General features: G+C 32.7%; 6 protein-coding genes across 16 annotated transcripts; 3 read left to right on the top strand and 3 right to left on the bottom strand.

The window, feature by feature from the left end:
• Positions 1-154: 154 nt before the first annotated feature.
• On the bottom strand, positions 155-2,865 carry Dpck (Dephospho-CoA kinase). 2 transcript variants are annotated; one of them, XM_011062673.2, is made up of 4 exons: positions 2,482-2,865; positions 1,619-1,910; positions 922-1,090; positions 155-377 (listed from the first exon to the last, which is right to left on the bottom strand). In XM_011062673.2, exons 1-4 carry the CDS (start codon positions 2,591-2,593, stop codon positions 348-350), a joined length of 603 nt encoding a protein of 200 aa, XP_011060975.1. In that variant the 5' UTR covers positions 2,594-2,865; the 3' UTR covers positions 155-347. The 2 variants fall into 2 exon arrangements, with proteins under 2 accessions (XP_011060975.1, XP_011060973.1); XM_011062671.2 differs by having other exon boundaries at positions 155-1,090.
• An 84-nt stretch (positions 2,866-2,949) lies between these two features.
• Positions 2,950-7,335, top strand: udt (protein undicht). Its single transcript, XM_011062674.2, has 9 exons — positions 2,950-3,140; positions 3,501-3,740; positions 4,319-4,476; positions 4,562-4,709; positions 4,814-5,240; positions 5,368-5,522; positions 5,898-6,137; positions 6,206-6,438; positions 6,516-7,335. Exons 1-9 carry the CDS (start codon positions 3,089-3,091, stop codon positions 6,690-6,692), a joined length of 1,830 nt encoding a protein of 609 aa, XP_011060976.1. The 5' UTR covers positions 2,950-3,088; the 3' UTR covers positions 6,693-7,335.
• Positions 7,324-8,395, bottom strand: LOC105149925 (protein FAM32A). Its single transcript, XM_011062670.2, has 3 exons — positions 8,201-8,395; positions 7,901-8,033; positions 7,324-7,801 (listed from the first exon to the last, which is right to left on the bottom strand). The coding sequence occupies exons 1-3, from the start codon at positions 8,287-8,289 to the stop codon at positions 7,679-7,681; spliced, it is 345 nt and encodes a 114-aa protein (XP_011060972.2). The 5' UTR covers positions 8,290-8,395; the 3' UTR covers positions 7,324-7,678.
• Positions 8,396-8,605: 210 nt separating this feature from the next.
• Positions 8,606-11,431, top strand: LOC147909189 (small integral membrane protein 12). 3 transcript variants are annotated; one of them, XM_087407615.1, is made up of 3 exons: positions 9,283-9,301; positions 9,829-10,085; positions 10,972-11,431. In XM_087407615.1, the coding sequence occupies exons 1-2, from the start codon at positions 9,298-9,300 to the stop codon at positions 10,083-10,085; spliced, it is 261 nt and encodes an 86-aa protein (XP_087263741.1). In that variant the 5' UTR covers positions 9,283-9,297; the 3' UTR covers positions 10,972-11,431. The 3 variants fall into 3 exon arrangements, with proteins under 3 accessions (XP_087263742.1, XP_087263743.1, XP_087263741.1); XM_087407616.1 differs by lacking the exons at positions 9,283-9,301; positions 10,972-11,431 and adding an exon at positions 8,606-8,734 and having other exon boundaries at positions 9,829-10,162; XM_087407617.1 differs by lacking the exons at positions 9,283-9,301; positions 10,972-11,431 and adding an exon at positions 9,014-9,180 and having other exon boundaries at positions 9,829-10,162.
• Positions 10,327-16,677, bottom strand: LOC105149923 (galactose mutarotase). Of its 8 annotated transcripts, XM_011062667.2 has the most exons (5): positions 16,320-16,677; positions 14,240-14,289; positions 13,050-13,258; positions 11,701-12,068; positions 10,327-11,293 (listed from the first exon to the last, which is right to left on the bottom strand). In XM_011062667.2, the coding sequence occupies exons 2-5, from the start codon at positions 14,281-14,283 to the stop codon at positions 10,796-10,798; spliced, it is 1,119 nt and encodes a 372-aa protein (XP_011060969.2). In that variant the 5' UTR covers positions 14,284-14,289; positions 16,320-16,677; the 3' UTR covers positions 10,327-10,795. The 8 variants fall into 8 exon arrangements, 3 of the variants coding, with proteins under 3 accessions (XP_011060969.2, XP_011060970.2, XP_011060971.2); XM_011062668.2 differs by lacking the exon at positions 14,240-14,289 and having other exon boundaries at positions 16,320-16,676; XM_011062669.2 differs by lacking the exons at positions 14,240-14,289; positions 16,320-16,677 and adding an exon at positions 13,414-13,758.
• Positions 16,678-19,771: 3,094 nt separating this feature from the next.
• LOC105150000 (histone-lysine N-methyltransferase SETMAR) lies at positions 19,772-20,353 on the top strand. Its single transcript, XM_011062777.2, has one exon. It carries the CDS (start codon positions 19,772-19,774, stop codon positions 20,351-20,353), a length of 582 nt encoding a protein of 193 aa, XP_011061079.2.
• Positions 20,354-24,092: the final 3,739 nt, after the last annotated feature.

Below are 24,092 nucleotides of genomic sequence, written 5' to 3'. Positions count from 1 at the left end.
CTCAAAATTTAATCGATTTCTATATTATGTATGAACATATCTTTAAGTTATTTTGTGTACGACGGTTTTAACGTGCACCAGTGCGTACTGCGTGCATCCGATCGAATTCGCTATTTGTTTTATGTTTATTTTATTTTATCATATCAAGTTCTGGTTTATATACTCTACAATATGGATTTTTTATTGCATAAAATATACATACATAACACATATCATACGTTCCGTTCACGTATACATAATTCTTTACATATCCCTTTATCCCATCATTAGTTCTATTATGTTGCAATTCAAATTTTATTTTATACAAGAACAATTATTTGTAATAGAATATAATTGCAGCCTGTGCATCATAGTATACTTGCATAGAAATCTTTTATCTATAGAATAAAAAAAATTAAATTTATTACACAACATAATGGCTACATTCAACAGAGAAAGCAACTTAGCAATTGTAATAAAATTCTGCAACATGACTGGTTTATTTAGATCCATTAAAAGAGAAACTAAGGGCAAGATCAATCATATTAAAGAATTTTACAATAGTTGTAAAGTTGCTTTCTCTGCTGAATGATTCGTTCAACAAATGTAATTGCAATCTGTATAAATGTATACATTAAGATAGACGACTTAATTTTCGTCTTAATAATTAATTATGTTTTATGAAAATTTCAATTGTGCGAATGCTGCTGTATAAAAAAGTTAACAAAAATCATACTTGGTTTTATCACATGACTACGATTTACAGAGAATGTTTGTTTTTGAACTAAATAATTTTGATAGAAAATTTCATGTTGCAGTAGATAGAGATTTCGAACTTCTATTCTTTAACCAATACGCGCCAGCTAACAGTACAGTACAACAAAACCCGACTAAAAGACGCAATTTCCAATGATGCTTGGAGGATCGTAATACATTAATTACTTTCACGGTCTGTTCCCTTGTATCTCTTGCACTGCCCGAATTCTCAATTACAAAATTTGCCATCTCTGCTTTTTTTTCCAAGGACATTTGCGCAGCTATTCTTAATTTCGCTTTAGCTTCTGTAAATCCAGTGCGTTCCATTAATCGTTGTAGCTGAAGGTCTTCTTCACTAAAAGCCATAAGTCATAAAGGATCAATTTGTAAATACTTAAAAAATCACAAAATTCTTTTCATATATTCTTTCAACTTAGAAGATATTATTTTAGCTAAAACACTGATAATACTTTTAAGGCCATCAATTGTGGACAATTCTTTAAAAATAAAACTGGAGCAAATTGGTTAGATTGTATTTAAAATCGGTTAGAATAAAAAATTAAAAACACAGGGTGATTTATAACTTTAAAAAAAAATTAACTGATATCGAAAGAAAAGAAAATTTAAAGACGGAGCATGACCTTTGCACAGAGCATAAGAAAATCAATCAATTTTTTATTTGATGAAAAGGAAAGAAATTAAGAATTTCGATTAGTTATTCTTATGCATTATGCACTCTGTGTTCCTTAATAGGGTTTTTTTTTTATTTTACAAGTTAGCTGCCTTTCTTTATTAATTTCAAGTAATTAAATCAGAGTGTTATACGAATTTTTGTCACATTCTTTAAGAGTATCTCATTGTATCAATTAAAATCCATACGTACCATGTTACAACTATAATTTTGTACAAGTAGTTCAACATGTGTCCTGTCTCAAAAAGCAACGGTAGATCCATAACTATAAACGGATGACCTTGTAAAAAGTATTTAATAGTCTGCCAGTATATTTCTTTGTATATATCAGGATGCGTTATAGCATTGAGTTTTTTTCTCTTTTCAACATCGTTAAATATTAAATCTCCAAGTTTCATTCTATCCAAATGTTCAGTATCCAAAAATACATCTGGACCAAATTCCTCTTGTATTTTATGCCATGCTGGTTTTCCTGGCTCAACAACTGGAAACATAAACACCATTTTTTGACATTGCACAACAAATATTTGATGTTGTAATTGATTTATCAGTAAATACTTTAAATTCTTGGCAAATTTTATCTTACAGCTTATTAATATTTCAATTATACAATTACTGTACAGTCAAACTTGACATTTGCTTGCCATTATGCAACTACAATTTACAGTGTTAAATAGATTTCATGTTGATAAATAAAAATATGTATGTAATAACATTTAGAAAAAATATTGTTATATATATAGGGTTGGCCATATTCGACGGAAAGATCTGGGCAACACTGTAACTTTTGACAGAGATGTTAGATCGAGTAACGACGTTTCCCATGATTGAAAAAAAAAAACATCTTTCCGTCGAATATGGCCAACCCTGTATATATAACAATATTTTTTCTATATACATTTTATAATATACATTATAAAATTATAAAACAACATAAAATATGTATATATATATGTATATATTTTATATATATATATATATATATATATATATATATATTTATATATTTATATATCTGTCGATGGCGGACAGGGTAAAGTACAATACATTCTAACCTTTCCGAGCAATTACATCGGCATCTATGACAGGGATGCCATGCTCCCGAAAAACAGCAGCAACTGTGCTTTTTCCAGTGGCAATGCCACCAGTCAATCCAACTAAATACATTTCAAAAAATATAATTTTTATACGATAAATATGAATGAATCAGCTGCACTTAACAACTCGATTAGTGATGTCAGCATTATTTCACATCGAATTAAATTACCCGCACTACTCCTCTATTCTTGCATTACTGAAACATTTATAGATTATTGAATATAAAATATGAAATTATTTAAATCTATCCTGCGAAAGAGAAAAATATCGATAGAAAAAAGAATTTAATCCTAAGCCTTTTCCATCTCCCACTCTGGAGTAAGCCGTTTTTCTTTTATTATATTTTTTTTACTCTCTATCACAACAAAGTACAGAAGAGTGTAGCATGGTGTCGATGAGAACGCGCTTGAAGTAACGTCAGAACTTGAAGTAACTTTAAAACTGCGCTTAATAATACTGGGCGTGTGTTTTAGGTTTGCCTCAAATTCATTGATCATCACAACTTACAACCACAACAATCGAATTTTTTACTTTATATATCGTCCCTTCAAATGATATAGTACGATGAAATGCTGGTTATGTATATTCTCTCTCGTAACATGCCTTGTATGGTATGGTAAGTTTTTATAAATTTCTACGAAGTGAAGTCAAGTATTATACTGTATGTGCAAGCATAAACTGAAATTAACTTACGATATTTTTCCACTTAATTAAGTTTAAAAACTTAATATCTCGTCGTGTTATATTTACATTTTGTTTATTCCTAAGTTATACTTTTATATTTTAATTCGAAGTGAGCCCAAGTTGGAGTAAATTTGAAAGATTTCATGTATGTTTTACTGAATTCATTAAAAATTTGAGTAATTATTTTATACAGTAAAATTTATGTGTACATATGTTTATTAATAAATAATAGATTATACAGATGAAACAGTATAATTGCATATATTAATGCTAATAAAATATTATCTAATAGTTGCAGGTCAGAGGGGCTGTCAAATTCCACTAATTATCAGGGGATCTTGGTTTTCATGGGAATCCAAGAGTACCGTAACAGAAATAAATGCTAACAGTATGACTGGACGAGGCATATGTGTAAACATGTTGGAAGAATATCATGTTAATTATACATTCGTGTTTCGAGATTTGCATAAAAGCTGTTATCACTGTGTAAAACTGCTTGTCAGAACATTAAATGTTTTGGAAAAGTTGGAAGGCAAGTGACGAATGGATCTGTTAATTTAAAAAAATTACAGATATAGCAAAAAGTAATGAAGCAAAAAGTATTCATGCAAAGAAGATATCTTTTAAAGAGACTTCATTTTTAATAAGTAAATATTAATTAGCAATTTATTAACGAAGAATAAAATAGATTGTATTATATTTGTTAAAATTATTTTATTTAAAACGAGATATGTATTAAAATATATTATCTTAAAAATGAGCGAAAATAAAAAATTGTATTATTTGATGTACAAAAAGTATTCGTACAATTGAGAAATTTAACTTCAGGAATATATCAAATTTTTTTGTTTATATGAGAACAGTATACTTATTATATAAAATTGCTAATTAAAGTTTATTTTTCACAGTAAGGCTTCTTTTATCTACATTGTTTTGCACATCTACTTTTTTTTATTACATAATTCATCTACTTATCACAGTCTTTGGCACTTATTGCATTGACATTGTTTATATCATTAGTACATTGTTACTCCAGTTAAAAAAATTATATAGCAATATATAAATATATAATCCACGAGTATGTTATTCAATTATAATATCTTGTTGCAGTGACTTGTGTGAATTTGCCCTTTGGAGTAGAACCCACTGTGGGTAACGTCTGTACAGGTTTAAATGCGAATCAATACTTGATAACATTATTCTCTGAGAATTACGTGCCTGTGAATTGCAGATCTTCTCTGGAAGGAGTTTGGCAGTTTGCTTATCAAGTAAGATAATCGATAATTATAGAATTATTTATGCCTTTATTGTATAACAAAAATGCTTATTTATATATTATCATTATTATTTTAGAATCGCTTTAGATTTACGGGAGAATGCAATCATCCAGACGCACAAATCAGATCTTGTCAGACAGCGGGATCCCAGTTTCTTATAACCAATCAAAAATTTAATATCACTTACAAACACTGTCCTGGAATGGAAAATACCAACGACGGATGTAAATAGACTTTTTTTCCTTTTGATAAATGCTTCTAAACTTTTGAAGTATGTCTTTATATACATTTGGATATTACAATATACAAATGCCGTTTTTTTTTTCAGTGGTAGAATACAGTTGCTTGGGCGATTGGTTCGTCGATAAGAATCATTTCTTCGCTGTAGCAAATACCAAGGAATCACGGAAGGATGAAAAGTATAGATGCTTCTTAAAGAATCGTGATGACGATTTGTACATCGGTGTTTCGATAACCGCTGAATGTAATACTCTCAATACTGTCGAAAAAAGTCCTGAACGTTTGCGGATCACGCCAGTTAAGGCTGAAGTAGTTGAACCCGGTTGTCGATTACCTGAGGATATGTCCGGAGATTGGATAAACACTGCCAATATCGACGCAGATATTTTTATTAATGAAACGCACATTATTGAAACTTGGTATCCTGATGTGGCGCGTTTTCGACGAACAGTTTACGTTTGTCGTGAACAAAGAGATTCAAGAGTAATGATGGCGAGATTAACCGTTGATGGATGGTATGTTTACAAGATTATTTGTAAGAAAAATCTTTTTTATTGACATAAAATTCAGCGAATTTATTAAAATTTTTTTACATATATTATAAAGATACATATTTAGATGTTAATTGAGATACATTTACAGCCAAAAAGATTATGTTTGTTTCGATCTCGTGCGGCGACATCATAATATTATCCGATACAGACGTGGAATTGCTGTGATAAAAGATGATTTCCATACGGTGTGTTCTTGGGTGCAATTTCCTAACAAGGAAGCGTGGAAATACGATCTATTTTTAGGTATAATCATAAAGTTAACGTTTGACCGATATTCATAGTTGGTTCTTAATTGCAAGATCTTAAGTATAGCCATAGAATGACATAAATCAATTACAAAGCCGTATTAGCATTTTAAGACATTATTTAGGATTTTGAAATAAGAACGTATTATGGTCAGTATTCTTAATCAGTTCTTATACTATACTTAAAATCTTAAGTATAGTCTCAATTACAATCTTAAGATGTCAATCACAGAGCCATATTAATATCTTAAGATATTATTTGAAATAATTTTGAAATGAGAACGGACTGTGAATCTCGATCTATGAATACGAGTTGTATTATAGAGTAATCAATCACATTGTATTAATTTTAATTTCTTCTTAATTTTATTAGCAAAAAATCCCGTTCCTGTACGCTGTCCGATAGCTGGTAAATTTATGTTCCATCAAAAAGGAGATGTTCTATTTGAGACTAGAATTATAGGAGGCGTCACTAAATCTCCGCGACCAAATATTTATTGCAAACAGAATATATCCGATTTTTCGGTTTGCGATAACGATCAAAAGGAGATCGCCATTGATGAAACGTACTGCTTGTCTGTGGATCACTTAGGAAAACCGGTTGATATTTATAGTGAGTTTTATTGATATTTTGTATGTCCACCTATCTTATATAGCTGTACAATATTATTATTTTTACAGGTGATCCTGATTATACGATGATATGTATTGGATTTTGGAAAGAAAACTTAAAATCATATTTAATAACATTTAGCGAATTGGATCCTTACAGCAAATATCGTTGTTGGGTATATCAGAGGGCTGATTTGAATAGAGTGCTTATGTCTCAGGCCATCGGTCCATTTTGCGATCTCAAACAAGATGTAACAAGTCAAAATTTTACAGAAGGCGCATCAGTCGCGCTGGAGTTACAAGTGAGAATAAATGCCATTTCAAATAAGATGTAAATTCTAAGTGAAACTATACTCATTCATGTATGATTCTTTAACAGGAATACGAGCGAGAACGTGATCGGTGTCCGATGTACTTTGATGACGGAAGCAATCCCTGGGAGGGAACGGAGGACACGATAAGGATCTTCCATTTTGGTAGTGGCGGCAATACAAACAACTGCTTTTCGTTCTTGCTTGTCATATCATTAATAGCAGTACTATGCTTTAACATGTAAATAATTCTTTACACAGGAAAGAACGAAATCGTTTATTGATTCTTTCGATGCCGCGATAAAAATTTCATATCAGAAATATCACATGTATGTGCTCGTAAACTATTCTCACGATAATTTGCATCGCGCCAGCATTCCGTCCATATTAATTATGTAGTTACACGTGCCTTAAATTTTATTCATATTCTAATTTTATATAAGTAGATAATACGTAATATGAGATATATTAATATATCGAAAGTTCGTCTACGAGAATTACAAAGAATGGCTACATTCTGTTTTACACATTTATTGCGTCCATTTTATTATATTTGTATGTATAAAAATCGAACCATTTATAGAGACAATTTAATTCCAGAATATTATTCTAAATATTTTTTGATATTATTTTTATCTTAAATGTTTTTACTGCCTGATAGAACAATATATTTTCAAATTAAGTATAGTAACTAATAATAATAAATATTTTATTATTTTAATTATGTTTAGAAATAGAATATTAAATGTATCTCTTATTAAATGTATATCAAGGAGCCTATTTTAACTCTTGACTATTGTAAAATGATATCTTTAGTCATTGAAAAGTTATAGAGGATTCTAAGGATATTTTATACGATTTATAAAATAAATACAATTTCTTGTAATATTTAATAACTTTTATTATTTAATTTATCATATGATATTTACAAAAAAGAGAATTCATTTAATCTTTAAATAATTGCATCAAAGTTATACAAATGTATACCAAATTTCTCTCTTCATAGTTTCTTAAAACTTAAAAATTTATTGTTAGAATAATTCACATTTAAGTTAATTTTTTCATAGCAGAAAAAATATATAAAAAGAATAAAAATTATTTGAAGATATTTAAAGATTAAAATGTTATGATTATATATGTGTTTATATTTTTAACTAAAACTAAAACTATTGTTTATATTATGTATACAATACATTAGAATATAAATAAATTTCTTAAATAACATTGCAGTTTATTTCGTCCAGCTCACTTTAGGTATGTCGAAGTGTTCAGTTAAGCTATCCAGGTGTCGATTAAATTCTTCCACTCGTTGTTTATGTGTCTTGGAAGCTTTCTGCTTAATCCTTTCAGTTTGCTGCAATTTATTGCAAAAAAACGAATTTTATTAGTGTCAAGCTTTTTTTTTATTTGATGTCATCATATAGATGTGTTTAAATAGACTACATGTGCTTACCATTTTCTCTTGCATTTTTTGAAAAGCCAGCTCTGCTTTCGTCCGCTTCACTTCTACTGTTTGAGGTTTTTCCTCCTCAATGATTTTTGACACTTCCACTAGCTTCTTCTTTTTTCCGTCCTTATCCTTTTTCCTATAAAACAAAAATGATACACATAATTTGATTAATTTATTACAATAGAAAGAAAAAAACAGCAGTTATTTATTAAAAAAAATTACGCGACACAAACACAAAAGTGAACAATCCACGATAAACTTAACCTCATTCGACCAAGAACATTAAATGAATGAAGTACTTACTTTTTGCTCATTATTTGTTCGTTTTTCAATTTTAGGGTACCTTTCGCAACGTATGCGTACGGATCGTCTTCGTTGTTCGTTGCAGGCATTATTAATTAATTGTTATTAATCGTATAGATCAATTAACAGCAAAGTCACATACAACTCACAAATGCCTACAAAGAACTGTGAAACGTGGAACGTGGAACGTGGAACTGTGATGAAAAGGACCATGAGAACAATTAAATTTCAAGATTGCCAACTGCAAAACAGAATCTAGTATCTGTGAAGATGATGTATTGTAATATATTGTATATTTGTTATGTCGCATAATCATTTTTATTCAAAATATAACTTAATTATTAATTTAAAGTATCATGTTTTACACAAATAAAGTATAATTTGCAGAAAATTAGGATGTTTTTAATTTTGAGGATGGCAATTCTGAAATGGTCAATCGCTTGATCAAGTTTTAGGGAGTTTGAGAATAAATTCCACATTACAAGTTGGCTAGCTTGTTTACAAAAATGTTTACTTAACTTGCAAAATAATTGTGTAAGTATATTCGCAGTTGAAAATTTAAAGTATTTAGAGACTTGTTCTTGCATTTGAATTTAATAATTGTTTCCCTTCTTGTTTACAAATATCATTTATGAATTTTTATATATTATAACATTTTTTTTTTAATGTTCATATATGATTACGATAATTATACAGAATAAGTGCTGCAGCTTAAAAATTAATAAAATTAGGCTTATTCGATGCATTTTTATATGAAACGAAAAAATCTGGCAGAAAAAAGTATCGCTTTGCCTCCCGAGATATTAAGCGTTAAAATTGACAACTATTGAGGTTAGAAAATCTATTGCAGGCAAAATGAGGTTACGCCGCCCCGAACCAATAAATTCTATACACTCCACTATCTACATGACAGACTCTTTTTTTAACTTCGACACAACAGTACATTTATAGAAGTGCACCCCTTTGCAGGAGGAGGGAGGGTGAGAGTCGTTTCGCGTGAAAAGTTGAAACCCATGTAGAACAGTACAATTATAGACTTCATTTTGCCTCTGTGACAATTTTCCTCAATAGTCGTCAACTTTTATGCTGATTCTACAATGAGTCTGTAGTCGGAAGTCTTAGGATTGTTAAAAGGAACAAGGAACAGAGAATAGAATTTCAACTTATCAGAAATGTATTGTGGAATACACAGTTTCTGATGGGTTGAAATTCTTATTCTCTATTCTCTATTCCCTGTTTCTTTTATTGTGCAGAGCCCCTTAGTCTTAATCGATGAAATTGACTAATCAATGTCGATTGTACAAGTTGGCTATTAGTCATCTTCACTAATAAGATGTAGGACTATCAACTACCAACTCATTATTGATGTAGAATCAGCATAACGTTTAATATCTCGGTTCACAGGGTAGAGCGACTTTTTTTTTACGAGATTCTTTCATGTGCAAAAATACGTCGAATAAGCCTAATTTTATTGATTTTTAAGCTGCGACACTTATTCTGTATAATTACCATAATTGTATTTATATAATATATATTTTTGTATATGTTGATATAATGTGTATTCTTGTAAATTTTGTATTTATCATGGTTTTTGGAAATGTACTGGAATAATTTTGCTTCCATTTCAGCTCCCACTAAGAAAATGTGGCCCTTGATAGTGAGATCTATGGGTAGATTCGGTAAATACATTACACTTCCTATTGTGGGTATTATTGGATTTATTGGATATAATGTAGAGGGATGGATATCTGACCGTTATACACCAGCGGCAAAACCTATCACACAGCAACGGCAAGAAAGGCTATTAGAAAATATAGATGCCTCAACTATCAAAAAGAAACACAATCCTTTAGAAGTTAATCTTTCGCCGTCGTTGTCTAATTAGGTGTGCATTTTATTATAATTTCGATATGGAAAATAATTACAGAAAGTCTGAATAAAATGTTAGTTAATATTATAAAAGTTTATTAAGTTTAACAATATAAATATAGATGTTTATCTTTTTTTATATAGTTATCAAAATATAATGAGTCTTTACTTTTTTTTTGACACTAATGGAACATTATAGCATTTTTCATTAGCAGAATTCGGTACACATTAAAACCGTTGTACAAATGGATTGAGGATTTTATGGTTTAATTCGTTTCTATATTTTTATTAAACATACATCTTTGTGTTGATTTGTGCACAATGGCTTTATAATGCACTAAGTGCATACTAGTTCTGTCAATAAAAAACATCATTTTATATATAGATTTTTGCAGTAAATATGAAGGGAAGTTCTAATTCTAGTAAATTCAAAATTCTAGTAAAGGAATAAAGCTCAAAAACTGATACATGTATACATATACATATAGGTATATATAGTCTAGTTACGACTAAACTTTTACATGGCTAGAAATAATCGTTATTGTTACCCCAAAAATATAACATTGTCCATTATCCATTTGTTACCGAAAAAAGTAACTTGTAACAGTAATGATGTTACAAATAACGCATTATTTACCAATCCTGATTGCAATTATGGATTAACGCGGTAAAAGATTAATTATTATTTAATATTTGTTTAATTTTTCAAAATTTATAGCAGAGAAATTAATTTTCTACTCCAAATTTGTACAAGACAACATGATTGTATGTATTGCCTGGTCGCAGCACGCTGTTTGGAAAGTTTTTATGGTTTACAGCGTCAGGATAATTTTGCGTTTCCAAGCAAAAAGCGGCGTGTCTTAAGTACTTTGCTCCGTCTTTGCCCACGATGCCATTTTCAGGTACAGAATTGGTCGTGTAAAGCTGAACGCCCGGTTGATTCGAATATACTTCCAACCGGCGTCCTGAAGATGGATGCACTACTTTGGCTACGAAATTGACTTTCCCATCATTGAATGATTTCGGCAAGCAGAAATTATTGTCATAACCGCCGTTCGGTACTTTATCGATGACATCACTGAACTTTGTTGGGTTCGTTAGATTCATTATGCTGTTTGCAACTGATCGAATCTCACCAGTCGGAATGCTTTCGGAATCCGTGACAGTCCAGTGATCGGCATTCATAGTGATCACATGTTTATATAGTTCTGATGCATTTGTGGCCTGAAAAACAAAATGAATAATAATCCACAAGACTTTCGACGCGATCGATCAATTAGTTGTCTAGTAATGACATTATTGTATCTGTGATATAACAATTACAAATGGAATTAAATTAAATCTGTCACTATTTTCTTATAAGATGAGCACTATTGATTCGCTCACAACCCGCTCATGACTTCTGATTTATTAACGACTCATTGTAGAAATATGTAATATTTCTCCCATAATTCTCCGATAAAACGACTGCGTTCATTAGAACTGTTCTTTCTAACTTGTTCTTTTTTTAATTTATTTCTTTCGTTCAATATGCATTATAATATGCATTAGAAATTGTCTTGTAATTTCTTTGTCTTTTTCGAAAATATAAATACTTTCTGCGTCAAATCAGAAAGAAATATACTACATACATGTCCAGCGAGATTGAAGTAGCTGTGATTCGTTAAATTAATCGGCGTCGCCTTTTTGGAATGGGCTTTCATCTCTATGCGCAACTCTCCATCGTTCGTCAGTTGGAAGCTCGCTATCGCTGTGACTGATCCTGGATAACCTTCATCACCGTCCGGACTGTCCAAAGTCATTACCACACAATCGTTCTGAATTGTTGCATCCCATATCTTAGAACTCCAACCATGAGTACCACCGTGGAGGCTGTTCTCACCATTATTTTTGGATATGTTATAACGTTGGCCATCCACAACAAAAGTTGCTTTGCCGATGCGATTTGCGACTCGTCCAATTGTGGCACCAAAGTATGGATTATTCGATGAAAGGTATCCTGAAATATTATTTTTCTCATTCGAAATGATCTTGTTCTTCACAACTTTAATTTACATCTTTATGAATTTTTGTATATAAAACTATTTTTATGTTAAGCATATTAACTATTATAAAACTGCGGAAATATATTTCACGCTTTAAAATATTATTGATATTTTAAATTAATGTATTTTTATTATCTATTAGTAATATTGCTCATAATTTAAAAAAAAACCCCAAAAAAAGGGGCTACGAGCCGAAATTATATAAAATAAAATAAACCGTCGCAATATAGAAGTTGAACGAAAATAAAAGAAACAAATATATTGTTAAGTAAAAATTTAATCTAATATGCTAGCAGCAAACAAATGATCACACTCGGATCATTTTCAATGTTAAATATACATATTTATTATAATCGGTAAAAACAAAACATAATAAATTTTCTATTTTGCTCTCTAAAATGATGCTGGTAACATGAAAAAAGAATATCATAATGTTCACAATTATAATGTATATCGGAAAAAAACATACGCATAATAATAGCTACTTGCAGTCAATCATTGAAATGCTATGTCAATAGTAGCAAAATGATAAGCTTAAATGTCTTTAGATTTGAGGTAAGAACGCATGAAATGAATCCGGTCTTTAAATGTAAAAATCCAAAGTTTCTTAAGTCAAAAAATAACCTGTGTTTCAAGTACAGTCAGTTGAAAATAGAAACAATACATGAAAATAGAGAAAAGAAATAAAACGATGTCTCCTCGATGAGACATAATGTATTTTTTACATTGTATAACTATTTTCATTTATTATATTCTATAATTATAGTCCCTAAAATTATTATATTAATTCTGTTACCAGTAAATATATTTTGTTATAATTTTATTTTAATTTTTATATCTTTAAGAACAGGCCAAGCAATGATAAAATCGATGTAATAGAGCGAGTATCTTATTAAATATTTATTCATATAAGCAAATAAAAATTATAAGAATACCTTCGATATTATCAAAGCCGAGGACGACGTCCGTTAGGTTTCCTTCTCTATCTGGCGTTCTAATAGCGGTTACCACCGCACCATACGTTATGACATCGACTTCTTGACAAGCTTTATTTCTCAACGTAAATTTCTTGATTTCCTGACCATTTACAGAACCCCACGTTGTAGTTGTAATGGATTCTTGCGCGATCGCAGCCATGCTCGTCCTAAGTAAAAACAATAGATTGAAGTTCAAACTTCAAACCTCAATTGGAGCAACAAATCTCTATGAAACTTTCAATACAAATATTAACGATCACAAATGTTTCTTGTTCTTTCACAGATGTTTTTTTAAAAATCGATAATTTCGACCTATATTCACCGATTTGTCTTCGATTTACAGATGTAAAAAGTGAAGAAGTGACTTGAAACTGCGCGCTAAAAATACTTAAAAATAGATTCCATCGTCGGCACCTCACACTATTATCGCGAAGATAAGTTCTAATGTTAATGTTTATTGGCTCAATGCTTATTGGTGGCAGCAAAATACATACATGTTATATAGGTTCGTATATCGTACAAATGTCAGTAAATTGATAATGTTGCACGATGCAATTCTTATCTCAAGAAAATAAGTAGATTGCGCACATAAACTTATTATGTAATAAGAAACGCGATAATACTAATATTCAATATATTGCAAAAAAATTATTTAGTACAACGAAAAATTAAAAAAAATATAATTTACCTTTGATCTATTTTTGTATTTAATTATAATTTATCTTTAATTTATCTATATTTAATATCATATTTTCCTGAGCTTGATTAAAAAGTTTGTAAAAAGTCCTACAATTGATAATTCCGAATTATCGTTAAATTAAAAGAAACAAAAATATAATTTGGCCTATTGATAAGAAATTCTATATTTATTGTCAATAAAGCATCAATGTAATATAATACATGAGGATAGAATAATAATAATGAATATTAATGCAAGTTATCTTCAGAAATAAGTTTTAGTATAGTATAAAGTATAGTTATTTATAAAAAGCCTACCTTAAAATTGTACTTTCTATATAGATCTTTTACTCTTTTTTCTCATACTTTTTAAATTTTATTCACAAAACATTTTTTATCGCGATGAGACTAAAATCCTCTTTGTTGTGCAAAAGATACAAAAATAAAATCAATAAGTGTATGTTTCTTACCTGAGCCAGAAAGAGAAGACCAGAAATACAAACAGGCGCAACATTGTTAACTAAAAATTTTAATAACTGTGTATTAAGTGCAAGGATGTGTTCTGCAATTGCAACACGATACGTCTCGCAAGATGTTTTTCTCGATTTTTTATTTGTACTGTTTATTTATACACTAAAAAAAATTACATCTTTGTTTTCACAAGTGTGCCAAGTATTGCATGAGTGACCAAGCATGACAGTTTTCTATCAATATTTATACAAGGTTATTTATTAAAAAGGTTTCTTCTTGGAAGAGATAACAAGCTGCATGAGTAGAGGGAAAAATATTATAAAAGATAAAGAATCAATAAGAAAATTTCATAACATCATAAATTCGCAGATTCTTAATATTAAAATAACGATCAATTTCAGTACGGTCGAATTTCTTTTTTTATCTCAATCCAATCATTCTATTTTTCATGCTGAAAGGAGTTGAAAAAAATTAGAATTAACTTTTATTCTAATTTTCTTTGTTTTATGTTTAATTATAAAATTTTAATCAATTGATATAAAATTCAATTTTCAAAATGCAGATAATATTGCAGATAATATGAAGTACTTAATGAAAGATCATTTTTTTCCATTAAATGTACTTTTGCAGAAGTATTATAAATTATTCTTGTATTATTACAAAATTACAAGAAAATTATTTTCATCGAGGAATTGTGTTTTTGTAGCACAAGGCTTTCGAATCTCAATATCATATCATAGATCTTTAGATACTTTGGTAATATTGTTTGCATTGCAGTTTGAGAAGTTATAAATTCGACAAGTGATACTTTTTACATTCCTAAGATATACTGCCATATTTTTATTTTTGCAAATGTATTAATCCTAATTAATTTCCTTGGTTTTTTGATTCAATCGCATTTATCAAAGCTGCTGTGACAAGCATTTCTTCTTGAATATTTTTGAATTGCTGATTAATATCTTGAGTAACTATTTGAATTTCTTGCAGATGCTGCAACAGATTCAAAACATCTTTAACACAGGATGCTAATATACTTTCTAGTCTATTCAAAAATAACACTGACCATCTTTATGCCTTTGTAAAGTATCATTTCTTGTTCCTGTGTAAATGGTTCACTGTAGGATTGCATAGACGACGAAAACGATGAGCTAGCCATGGCATGAAGATTTGCTTTAATTAATTAATCTAAAAAAACAAATAAACAAACAAACCTACAATCTAACCTACAGTCATATTCAACATTCATGAAGTACCTACTTCTTGTTTCGGGTTGGAGGAAATAATTAATGCATCCTATCGCTTCTTGCGATATATTTGGATACTTTGACATAGAACCTATTATTTTTGAATTCTTTCTTTAGCTCATCTAGTTATTATATTTCTTATCATATTATTTTGGGTAATTACTTAGAATAATTACGCCCCCCCCCCCACCTCAAATCATAATAAAAATACTCTTATTCGTGTTTTCATTCAAAACAAAAGAATCTGGCAAAAAAAACGCGGCGGTTAGCCTCATGAATCGAGTTAGTAAGCGTTAAAGTTGGAGACTTTAGAGGTTAAGATATCTGTCATCCCGACTCAATATAACGCTATGTATACGTTCTGTATTAATTACACAAATTCATTGTTTTAAAAGCACATTTACTGCTTCAAAAATACAAATTCACTTCTTTAAAAACACAAATTGACTACTTTCATTACTTTAAAAACACAAATTCTCTGCTTCACAAACACTAATTCACTGTTAATGCAAAGAATTTGTGTACTTAAACCAATGAATTTATATTTTTAAAGCGGTGAATTTGTGTTTTTAAAGCAGTGAATGTGTTTTTAAAAAAGCGAATTTGTGTAATTAAAGCAAAACGTATACATAATATTGTATCGAGTCGGAATGACAGATATCTTAACCTCTAAAGTTTTTGAACCTTTAGCTTAATAACTCTATTCATGAGATCAACCACCGCGTTTTTTTGCCAGATTCTTCCGTTTTGAGTGAAAACACGTCGAATAAATGTATATAATTTTATAATTTTTATTAAGATTTGAAGTGAGGGAGGGGATATTTTAAATAATTACCTTATTTTATCAGTCCTTTTAGTAAATTTGTATCTTCTTCTTCTTCGGTGATTAACGGCCCTGATTACTGGGCCTCTATTCTGTAAAAGGAACAGAGAACAGAGAATAAGAATTTCAACCTATCAAAAATCATGTATTGTGGAATACACAGTTTCTGATAGGTTGAAATTCTTATTCTCTGTTCTTTGTTTCCTGTTCCTTTTATTGTGCGGAGCTCTTAAGAGTGAAATTACCGCGTCATAGAAGCAACCAATCAGCGTTTCTTCTTGCGTTATTCCGAATAGTGCTAATTGGTTGTTTCAATAACGCATTCTCTATTTCGCAGCTCTTTTCCACACCGTGTGATTTCACCCTAACAGTCTTTACACTCTTACCCATAGTTGTCGATATCATTGCGCAGATATTTTATTGGGTCATCTAAAAAGTATCCGCGGTTTTTTGTCACTAGATGTGTGTTGATGGTCGTATATCTAGTGACAAAGTACCGCGGATACTTTTTAGATGACCCAATATATGGTGAAAAAGCTGCGCCTCGACATCGACTGTTGGTAGGCATGTAAAACAGTCAGGTACATTTTCATAAGCTGTTCCAACCGGCCGTTTCAGCGACAAAAAAGATCACGTGATCAAATTGACGAATATCAAGTGTCAATTTTGATCACATGATCGTACACAACCCAAGCCGAGCCGAGTCACTGCAGACCGAGCTGCGCACGGCCGAGAAGAGGGGTGCGACAGGAAGAGAGGAGAAAGGGGGGAGTCTAATACCCATATTCATAGGCCTTGTACTTAAGGCTTTCTTAAATTTATCTTTAGATGCTCAACAGCTAATGAAATAATTCATACGTAGAGTACTGAAGATAAATTTAAGGAAGCCTTAAATATAAGGCCTTACTATGAATACGGATATAAGGGCTGGTTGACTCATTTTACGCCCCCAATGCGGCCCGGACCTTACTTAAGGAACACCCTGTATATATGTAGTTTTAATTTTATTAATCAGTTTTCCGTTTGGCTTTACTGAAAGAGGTAAAGATACGAAACTAAGAAAAATAATTCTAATTGAGCTGACATTCATCGTAACATTTATTTGATTTATTGTATTATATATATCAGTTCTTCTAGGTCGCAATACATTGCTTAATATGTAATACATACAATCCTTTATAAGTTTCGTTTTTTTCTCTCTTTGCTTGTCTTTAAATAAAACTACTAAAAATAGATTTGATAAAATCGACCGATTAAATCTCTTTTTAAAAATATCTTTTATTTTATTTATCAAGCGCAAACTGATGAGATCAGAGATACATTGTGTATATTTGATAAGAGTACGTTGCCTTCTAAAAATTATTAAGAAACTCGCAGTATAATAATAATAGATGAACAGAAAACGTTACTCGTTTTCTAATTGTTAACGCTTATTCGCTATATAAACGTTTTGTTTTACTAATGCAGCGACGTGTATTAACCAGAGACGATTTTAATTTTGTGTAACTCACGCCTTTTATTTCGCTTTAGATTTTACAGATCATATGACGTTTGGTTTTGTAGTTTTGAAAAAAAAAATTGTTGATGAAAAAGAGAAGCGAGATCGCTATCTTTAAAACTACAAAACCAAAGGTTATGTGACCTATAAAATCTAAAGCGAAATCAAGGAGTGTAATTTTTTAAAAAAAGGCAACGCTCTCCTTTACATGTTTAACCATGCAGTGTCCATGTAATTCTCATCGTATTATTGTTAATATTAACACCAACACAGTGAGAATTACATAAACATATATGTTGAATTACATATACATGATATGTTAAATTCACATCGATATTTTTTATAATTAAATTTTTAACTTAAAATGGATTGAAATTTTTTTCTATCCAAATGCGTATTTTATATATAAATAGCGAATATATTTTTTGGATTTAATTGGATTCAATTGGATTCAATTAGATTCAATTGGATTGAAAAACTGCATTCCTTATTCAAAATTTTTTAAAAATATTTTTATTAATCTTTGAAGTGCTCTACCTGGATGAAACACATAAAACGAACAAATACAATATTTCAAGTAAATTGTCTAAGTTTTGTCGTATTTTAATTTTATTATGTTTTTTGGCATCGACACACACTTTGGCAAATATAATACAATATTGCAACACTCCGGAGAACAAAACTGCACCTTCCAAAAAAGTTTATCAATTTTTGAACAAGAACAGATACAGCATCACATTCTGTACTACAGAAAGGGCCTGTCCCACAGAAAGGCCTGGGCTGCAGAAGAGCTTAGTACTACAGAAGAATTCTGTACCACAGAAAAGTCCTGCACTACAAAAAACATGGCCTATTAAAGGACTTCACCCACGGAAAAGCCTGACCTACAGCAGGAACCTGTAATACGAAAGAATTCAGCCCATAGAAAGGCCTTTTATCACAAAAGGATCTGGATTACAGAAGAGCTTTATACCACAGAAAAACCCACGAAAGGACCCTGTATCATTATGCATTACAATTCCTCAATCTCCCAGACTTCCTACCGTACCTAATAATATTAATATAAAAATCTAGAGACTCGGTATTGTCTCATTATTACACATACACGCATGCACGCTTACAAGATATTATAAATAAAACCAGTCACGGAAGAGAATCAATCCACAGAAAGATCCTATTCCACAGAAGGATTTACTTTACGGAAGAGTCTGACCTACAGAAGAGCCCTGCATTATAGAAAGGCCTGGTCTACAGAAGGGACCTCTACTACAGAAAGCCTGCACAAAACCCTGAACTACAGAAGGGTCTAGCGAACGAAAGAGCCTGATGTGTAAACCATCCAGGTTACTGGGCTTCATAATTAGGGGGTTTATAATAGTCAGATGCTTGCTGGTCACTACCTCAAAACCTCCTTCATCTAATCACGCTACTGCCACTCGATTTACTCCAGATAATTCTTGGCAGCAATCCAATGCTGAGATTTCCCAGGTTCCACAAAATCTACCGGGTGTATAATTATTATTACATGATGGAACCGCGCACGGTTTATCCAAATTTCGTGTGCCGAATCTCATTCTTATACTGTTCCTACTGGCTCATTAATTCGGCTGCTTTTACTATCTTCTGTGCGAAGCGGAAAGCTTTCAAGGCGACTGGATGTATCCGTATCGGCCTGGCGAATATACCAGCTTGATCAAAAAGTTTCCGGAAGAGACCACCAGGTGATGCTCTGAGTCAGCTGATTTGAGTTCTTTTTTTGGCTAGGTTGCCACATCTATTATTGACATTTCCATCAAATTTTATCGCTATAGCTTGACATTTGTAAAAATTACGCCGTCTTGAGTACATCTACCTCTGCGCGTGTTTTCGATTTTTTACAGTTTTAAAAATGGAGTTGAATTTGCAACAACGAGTTTGTATTAAATTTTGCGTTAAAAATGGATTCAATGGTGCGAAAACCTTGGAAATGTTGGGAAACTGTTTCGGCAGTGATGTTCTAAAGAAAACAACCGTTTACGAGTGGCATGAACGCTTCAGAAGTGGTCGTGAATCCGTCGAGAATAACGAACGCAGTGGCAGGCCGTCGACATCGAAAACCGACGAAAACATCAATAAAGTGAGAGAAATGTTGGCCAATAATCGCAAATTAACTATCAGAGAGCTGGCAGAGGACTTAAACATTGCTTATGGATCCGTTCAGGACATTGTAGTTAATGATTTGGGTTTGCGCCGTGTTGCTGCAAAGTTGGTCCCGAAGGAACTGAATTTCATGCAAAAAAGGGACTGCGTTGACATCGCCAAAGACATGATTTCCAAGACTGAATCCGACCCAACATTCATCAAATGCATCATTACTGGAGACGAGACGTGGGTTTATGAGTACGACACGCAATCCAGATATCAGGCGAGTGAATGGAGAGCTCCAAATGAGCCAAGACCAAAAAAAACCACGTCGTTTTCAGTCGAAAAAGAAAGCGATGCTCACGGTTTTCATGGATTACAACGGTATTGTACATCACGAATTTTTGTCAGAAGGTCAGACAGTTAATAAGGAGTATTATTTGGGCGTTATGAGACGTTTGCGTGAAGCAATTCGTCAAAAAAGAAAGGATTGTGGGTTTTGCACCATGATAACGCACCGTCGCACAGTGCCATCATTATCCGTGAATTTTTGGTCAAGAACAAAACGAATACCATCCAACAGCCATCGAATTCACCCGATATGGCTCCCTGCGATTTTTTTCTGTTCGATCGAGTCAAAAAACCACTGCGGGGAACTCGTTTTAACAGCCGAAAGGAGGTAATGGAAAAATCGAAGACGGCTCTGATGGCTATACCAATAATAGAGTTTCGAAAGAAATGTTTCGAGAGCTGGATCAAGCGCTGGCATAAGTGCGTTGCAGTCGCTGGAGAGTACTTTGAAGGGGACAATATCACTTTTGATGAATAAACTTGTATTTTGAATTTTCTGAATGAATTCTAAAACTTTTTGATCAAGCTAGTACACTGACCAGAAAATATTAGGTGTACAAAAGTTCTGAGCTTTAGATTTGATACAACCGAAATAACAATTTAAATTTTATATATCTTCCCGCCCTTTTGCGGTTTTAAAGCGTTAACATTTGGCCTTCTAAAATGCCATACGATTTGGCGTTTGATGCACATAACCTCAAAAATCAATAGTGTTCACGATGGCAATAACAAAAGAGCATATTCGATTTTCCATCCATTTCGCGTTTCATCTGAAGAAAAATGCTGCTGAAGCCACTGCAATGATTTGTGCTGCATATGGAGAGAACGCTGTAAGTCATGCTACATGTAAAAGACGGTATCAAAAGTTTCGCCAAGGAGATTTCAGTCTTAAAGATGAATCGCGTGCTGGACGCCCTGAAAAGATTGAAACGGACGAATTGCAAGCACTGCTGGATATAAACTCTGCGCAAACTGAAAAGGAGCTTGCAGAACAGCTTGGCGTTATGCAGCAAGCCATTTCCGTACGATTACATACGATGGGAAAGGTTCAGAAGGAAGGCAGATGGGTTCCGCATGAATTGTCCGAAGACAACAAAAATCGACGGCGTGACACTGCACTCACTTTACTTTCAAAGTTCCGGAAAAAAGATTTTCTGCACAAAATCATTACAGGCGATGAAAAGTGGATTCTTTATGATAACCCTAAACGTAGAAAATCATGGGTTGATCCTGGTCAACCTTCGACATCGACGCCAAAGCCCAATATCCACGCCAAGAAGGTTTTGCTCTGTATCTGGTGGGATTGGAAGGGTGTGTTGTACTACGAGTTGTTACAACCGGGTGAAACAGTCACGGCAGACCGCTACCAACAACAATTGACCAATTTGAGCGATGCATTAGAAGAAAAGAGGCCATTTACTGGCCAAGGACGTCGTAAAGTGATCTTGCTTCATGACAATGCTCGACCTCATGTTGCGAAAGCGACTCAGGACCATATCTTTGCGTTAGGCTGGGAACTTCTTCCGCATGCGGCGTATAGCCCAGACATGGCGCCTTCCGATTACTACCTATTCCGGTCGCTGCAGCATCATTTGGCTGATACACATTTCGTGAGATTAGAAGAGATACGAAAATGCATTGATGACTTTATCGCTTCGAAGCCGGTGAGTTTCTATCGTCAAGGAATTCGCAAGCTCCCCGAAATATGGCAAAAGGTCGTTGATGCAAACGGAGAATATTTCGCTGATTAATATTTTTTCGTTTGTTTTTGAATAAAGATTGAATTTTACAAAAAAAAGCTCAGAACTTTTTTGTACACCTAATATCTCGACTCTGGTCTACCCTGACGCTGATGATTTGCTCACACCAGAGAACGCTAAATAAGTGATATAATCAAATATGTATAAGACTACTTTTGCTATTTTCTTTCATTTCTCTTCTTTTTTTTCTTTTTATCATATTGCATGCGTGTTTTACACGCGTCCGATCTCGTCGTGACGAAACTTAAGGAGATTCTCCAACTTAAAAAAGTGGAGGATATAATATAACAGTTAAGTGAGCGCTAATTATTGTCTGTGATTGGAGTATACCTTACACACTTCAATACGCAATCTAACTTGCCGCTCGTATACGCACACGCTCACGCCATCTAACCAAATTTAAATTGGAGTACACCTTTAAATCCATAATAAATCTGGAAGAATGTATCAATTACAACGTACTTATTCAATTGTTGTATCCGCTGAACGTGCCAGTGAAATTTAAATCATCGTTTATGAAAATGACAAGACATGACTGCGTCTGTTAATTTGAACGCGTGCTTTTATTATGATGTAACGTTGCCATGTTTTCAGTTTTGACGTCATATTTAAGACAAATACATCCAGCAGGATGTTACCGCGGATGTATGTCGTATAAGAAGGGCATCATAGTACGATTCAAAAATGTATGATTCAATGTATGATTAAAAAATGCGCTGTGTTATTTCCATAAAGGAGGTAATAAACTTTACTCCTAACATAGGGGTTCAAAATACGCCGAACAGAAGCGACAGGATGTGTACGCGCTTCATTTGGAAAAAAATATGCTGTATTTTTATTTTATTATGTCCTTTGTCATCGATACTTTTATAAATATTGGATCATCTAAAAAGTATCCGCGGTTTTTTGTCACTAGACGTGTTGACCATCAACACCATCTAGTGACAAAAAACCGCGGATACTTTTTAGATGACCCAATATAATGACCCAAAATATTTGCATCACTCCAGGGAACAAAACTGTATCGATCAGAAAAAAGTTCATCAATTTTTAAAATAAGAACAGATATGGCATCACAATCTGTACCACAGGACGGCCCTATACACAGAAGAGTATGGCCCTCAGAAGGGCTTGACCCACAAAAGTGCTCTGTACCACAGAAAGGCCCTGTATTACAAAAAAACTTTATAGCCCACAGAAGGACTCGATCCACAGAAAATCCTGACCTACAGCAGGATCCTATAATACGAAAGAACTCAACCCACGGAAAGGCCCTTTACTATATAATAGAAGAATATGGATTACAGAAGAGCCCTATACCACAGAAAAAGTCCACGAAAGCGCCTTGTACCATCATACATTACAATCCCTCAAATCTCCGAAACTTCCTACCGTACCCAATTGATATAAAAATCTAAAGACTCGATACTGTCTCATTATTACACATACGAGGTCTGTCCCAAAAGTATCTGACCTGCATTTATATCTTCGCGCCAAAGTGTTCTAGTGACCTCTACCGGGCAGGCACGTCAACAGTAGGATCTTACGAACTTATCGGTTGGTCGCCGACACTAGTAGGACGTATAGTTCATACGCAGTGTGTATTTGTTTACAGTGTCTTTTTCACGTTCGTCGGATTTTTAAGTAGCTAAAAATGACCGAAAAAACAATGCTCCAGCGCATGCATCAAACTTTGTGCAGCAGTATTTATCAAAACACAGTGTTGTACAGCTTCGCCAGCCTCCGTACAGTCCCGACGTAGCTCCCTGCGACTTTTGGCTATTTCCTCGATTGAAAATGCCGCTTAAAGGACACCGATTCGACGACAAGAAGACTGTTGAAACCAATGCGACGAATGCACTAAAGGCGATTCCAATAACTGACTTTCAAGACTGCTTTGGGAAGTGGAAGCATCGATATGAGCGTGTTGTTCAATCAAATGGGGACTACTTCGAAGGATGCCACCAACCGGATGACGAAGAATAAGCCAAGCGCCGAAAAATGGAGGTAGGTCGGATACTTTTGGGACAGACCTCGTACGCATGCACGCACACA

The sequence above is a fragment of the Acromyrmex echinatior genome, chromosome 7 (genome assembly GCF_024713525.1).
Source record: "Acromyrmex echinatior isolate Ae372 chromosome 7, ASM2471352v2, whole genome shotgun sequence".
Classification (NCBI taxonomy): Eukaryota; Metazoa; Arthropoda; class Insecta; order Hymenoptera; family Formicidae; genus Acromyrmex; species Acromyrmex echinatior.
The sequence above is the reverse complement of the archived record's forward strand: the minus strand, read 5'-3'. Positions and strand labels throughout refer to the sequence as shown.

Coding starts and splice junctions, on each gene's coding strand:
- Dpck (XM_011062671.2), bottom strand. CDS start 2,593: ATGTATTTAGTTGGATTGACTGGTGGCATTGCCACTGGAAAAAGCACA. Junction 1,911..2,481: donor CGATGTAATTGCTCGGAAAG/GTTAGAATGTAT, acceptor TTATGTTTCCAG/TTGTTGAGCCAGGAAAACCA. Junction 1,091..1,618: donor AAAATTATAGTTGTAACATG/GTACGTATGGAT, acceptor TATGGCTTTTAG/TGAAGAAGACCTTCAGCTAC.
- udt (XM_011062674.2), top strand. CDS start 3,089: ATGAAATGCTGGTTATGTATATTCTCTCTCGTAACATGCCTTGTATGG. Junction 3,741..4,318: donor TGTTTTGGAAAAGTTGGAAG/GCAAGTGACGAA, acceptor ATCTTGTTGCAG/TGACTTGTGTGAATTTGCCC. Junction 6,138..6,205: donor AAAACCGGTTGATATTTATA/GTGAGTTTTATT, acceptor TTATTTTTACAG/GTGATCCTGATTATACGATG.
- LOC105149925 (XM_011062670.2), bottom strand. CDS start 8,289: ATGCCTGCAACGAACAACGAAGACGATCCGTACGCATACGTTGCGAAA. Junction 8,034..8,200: donor GAACAAATAATGAGCAAAAA/GTAAGTACTTCA, acceptor TTTGTTTTATAG/GAAAAAGGATAAGGACGGAA. Junction 7,802..7,900: donor AAAAAATGCAAGAGAAAATG/GTAAGCACATGT, acceptor AATAAATTGCAG/CAAACTGAAAGGATTAAGCA.
- LOC105149923 (XM_011062667.2), bottom strand. CDS start 14,283: ATGTTGCGCCTGTTTGTATTTCTGGTCTTCTCTTTCTGGCTCAG. Junction 12,069..13,049: donor CGGCTTTGATAATATCGAAG/GTATTCTTATAA, acceptor ATAATATTTCAG/GATACCTTTCATCGAATAAT. Junction 11,294..11,700: donor ACTTCAATCTCGCTGGACAT/GTATGTAGTATA, acceptor TTTGTTTTTCAG/GCCACAAATGCATCAGAACT.
- LOC105150000 (XM_011062777.2), top strand. CDS start 19,772: ATGTTGGGAAACTGTTTCGGCAGTGATGTTCTAAAGAAAACAACCGTT.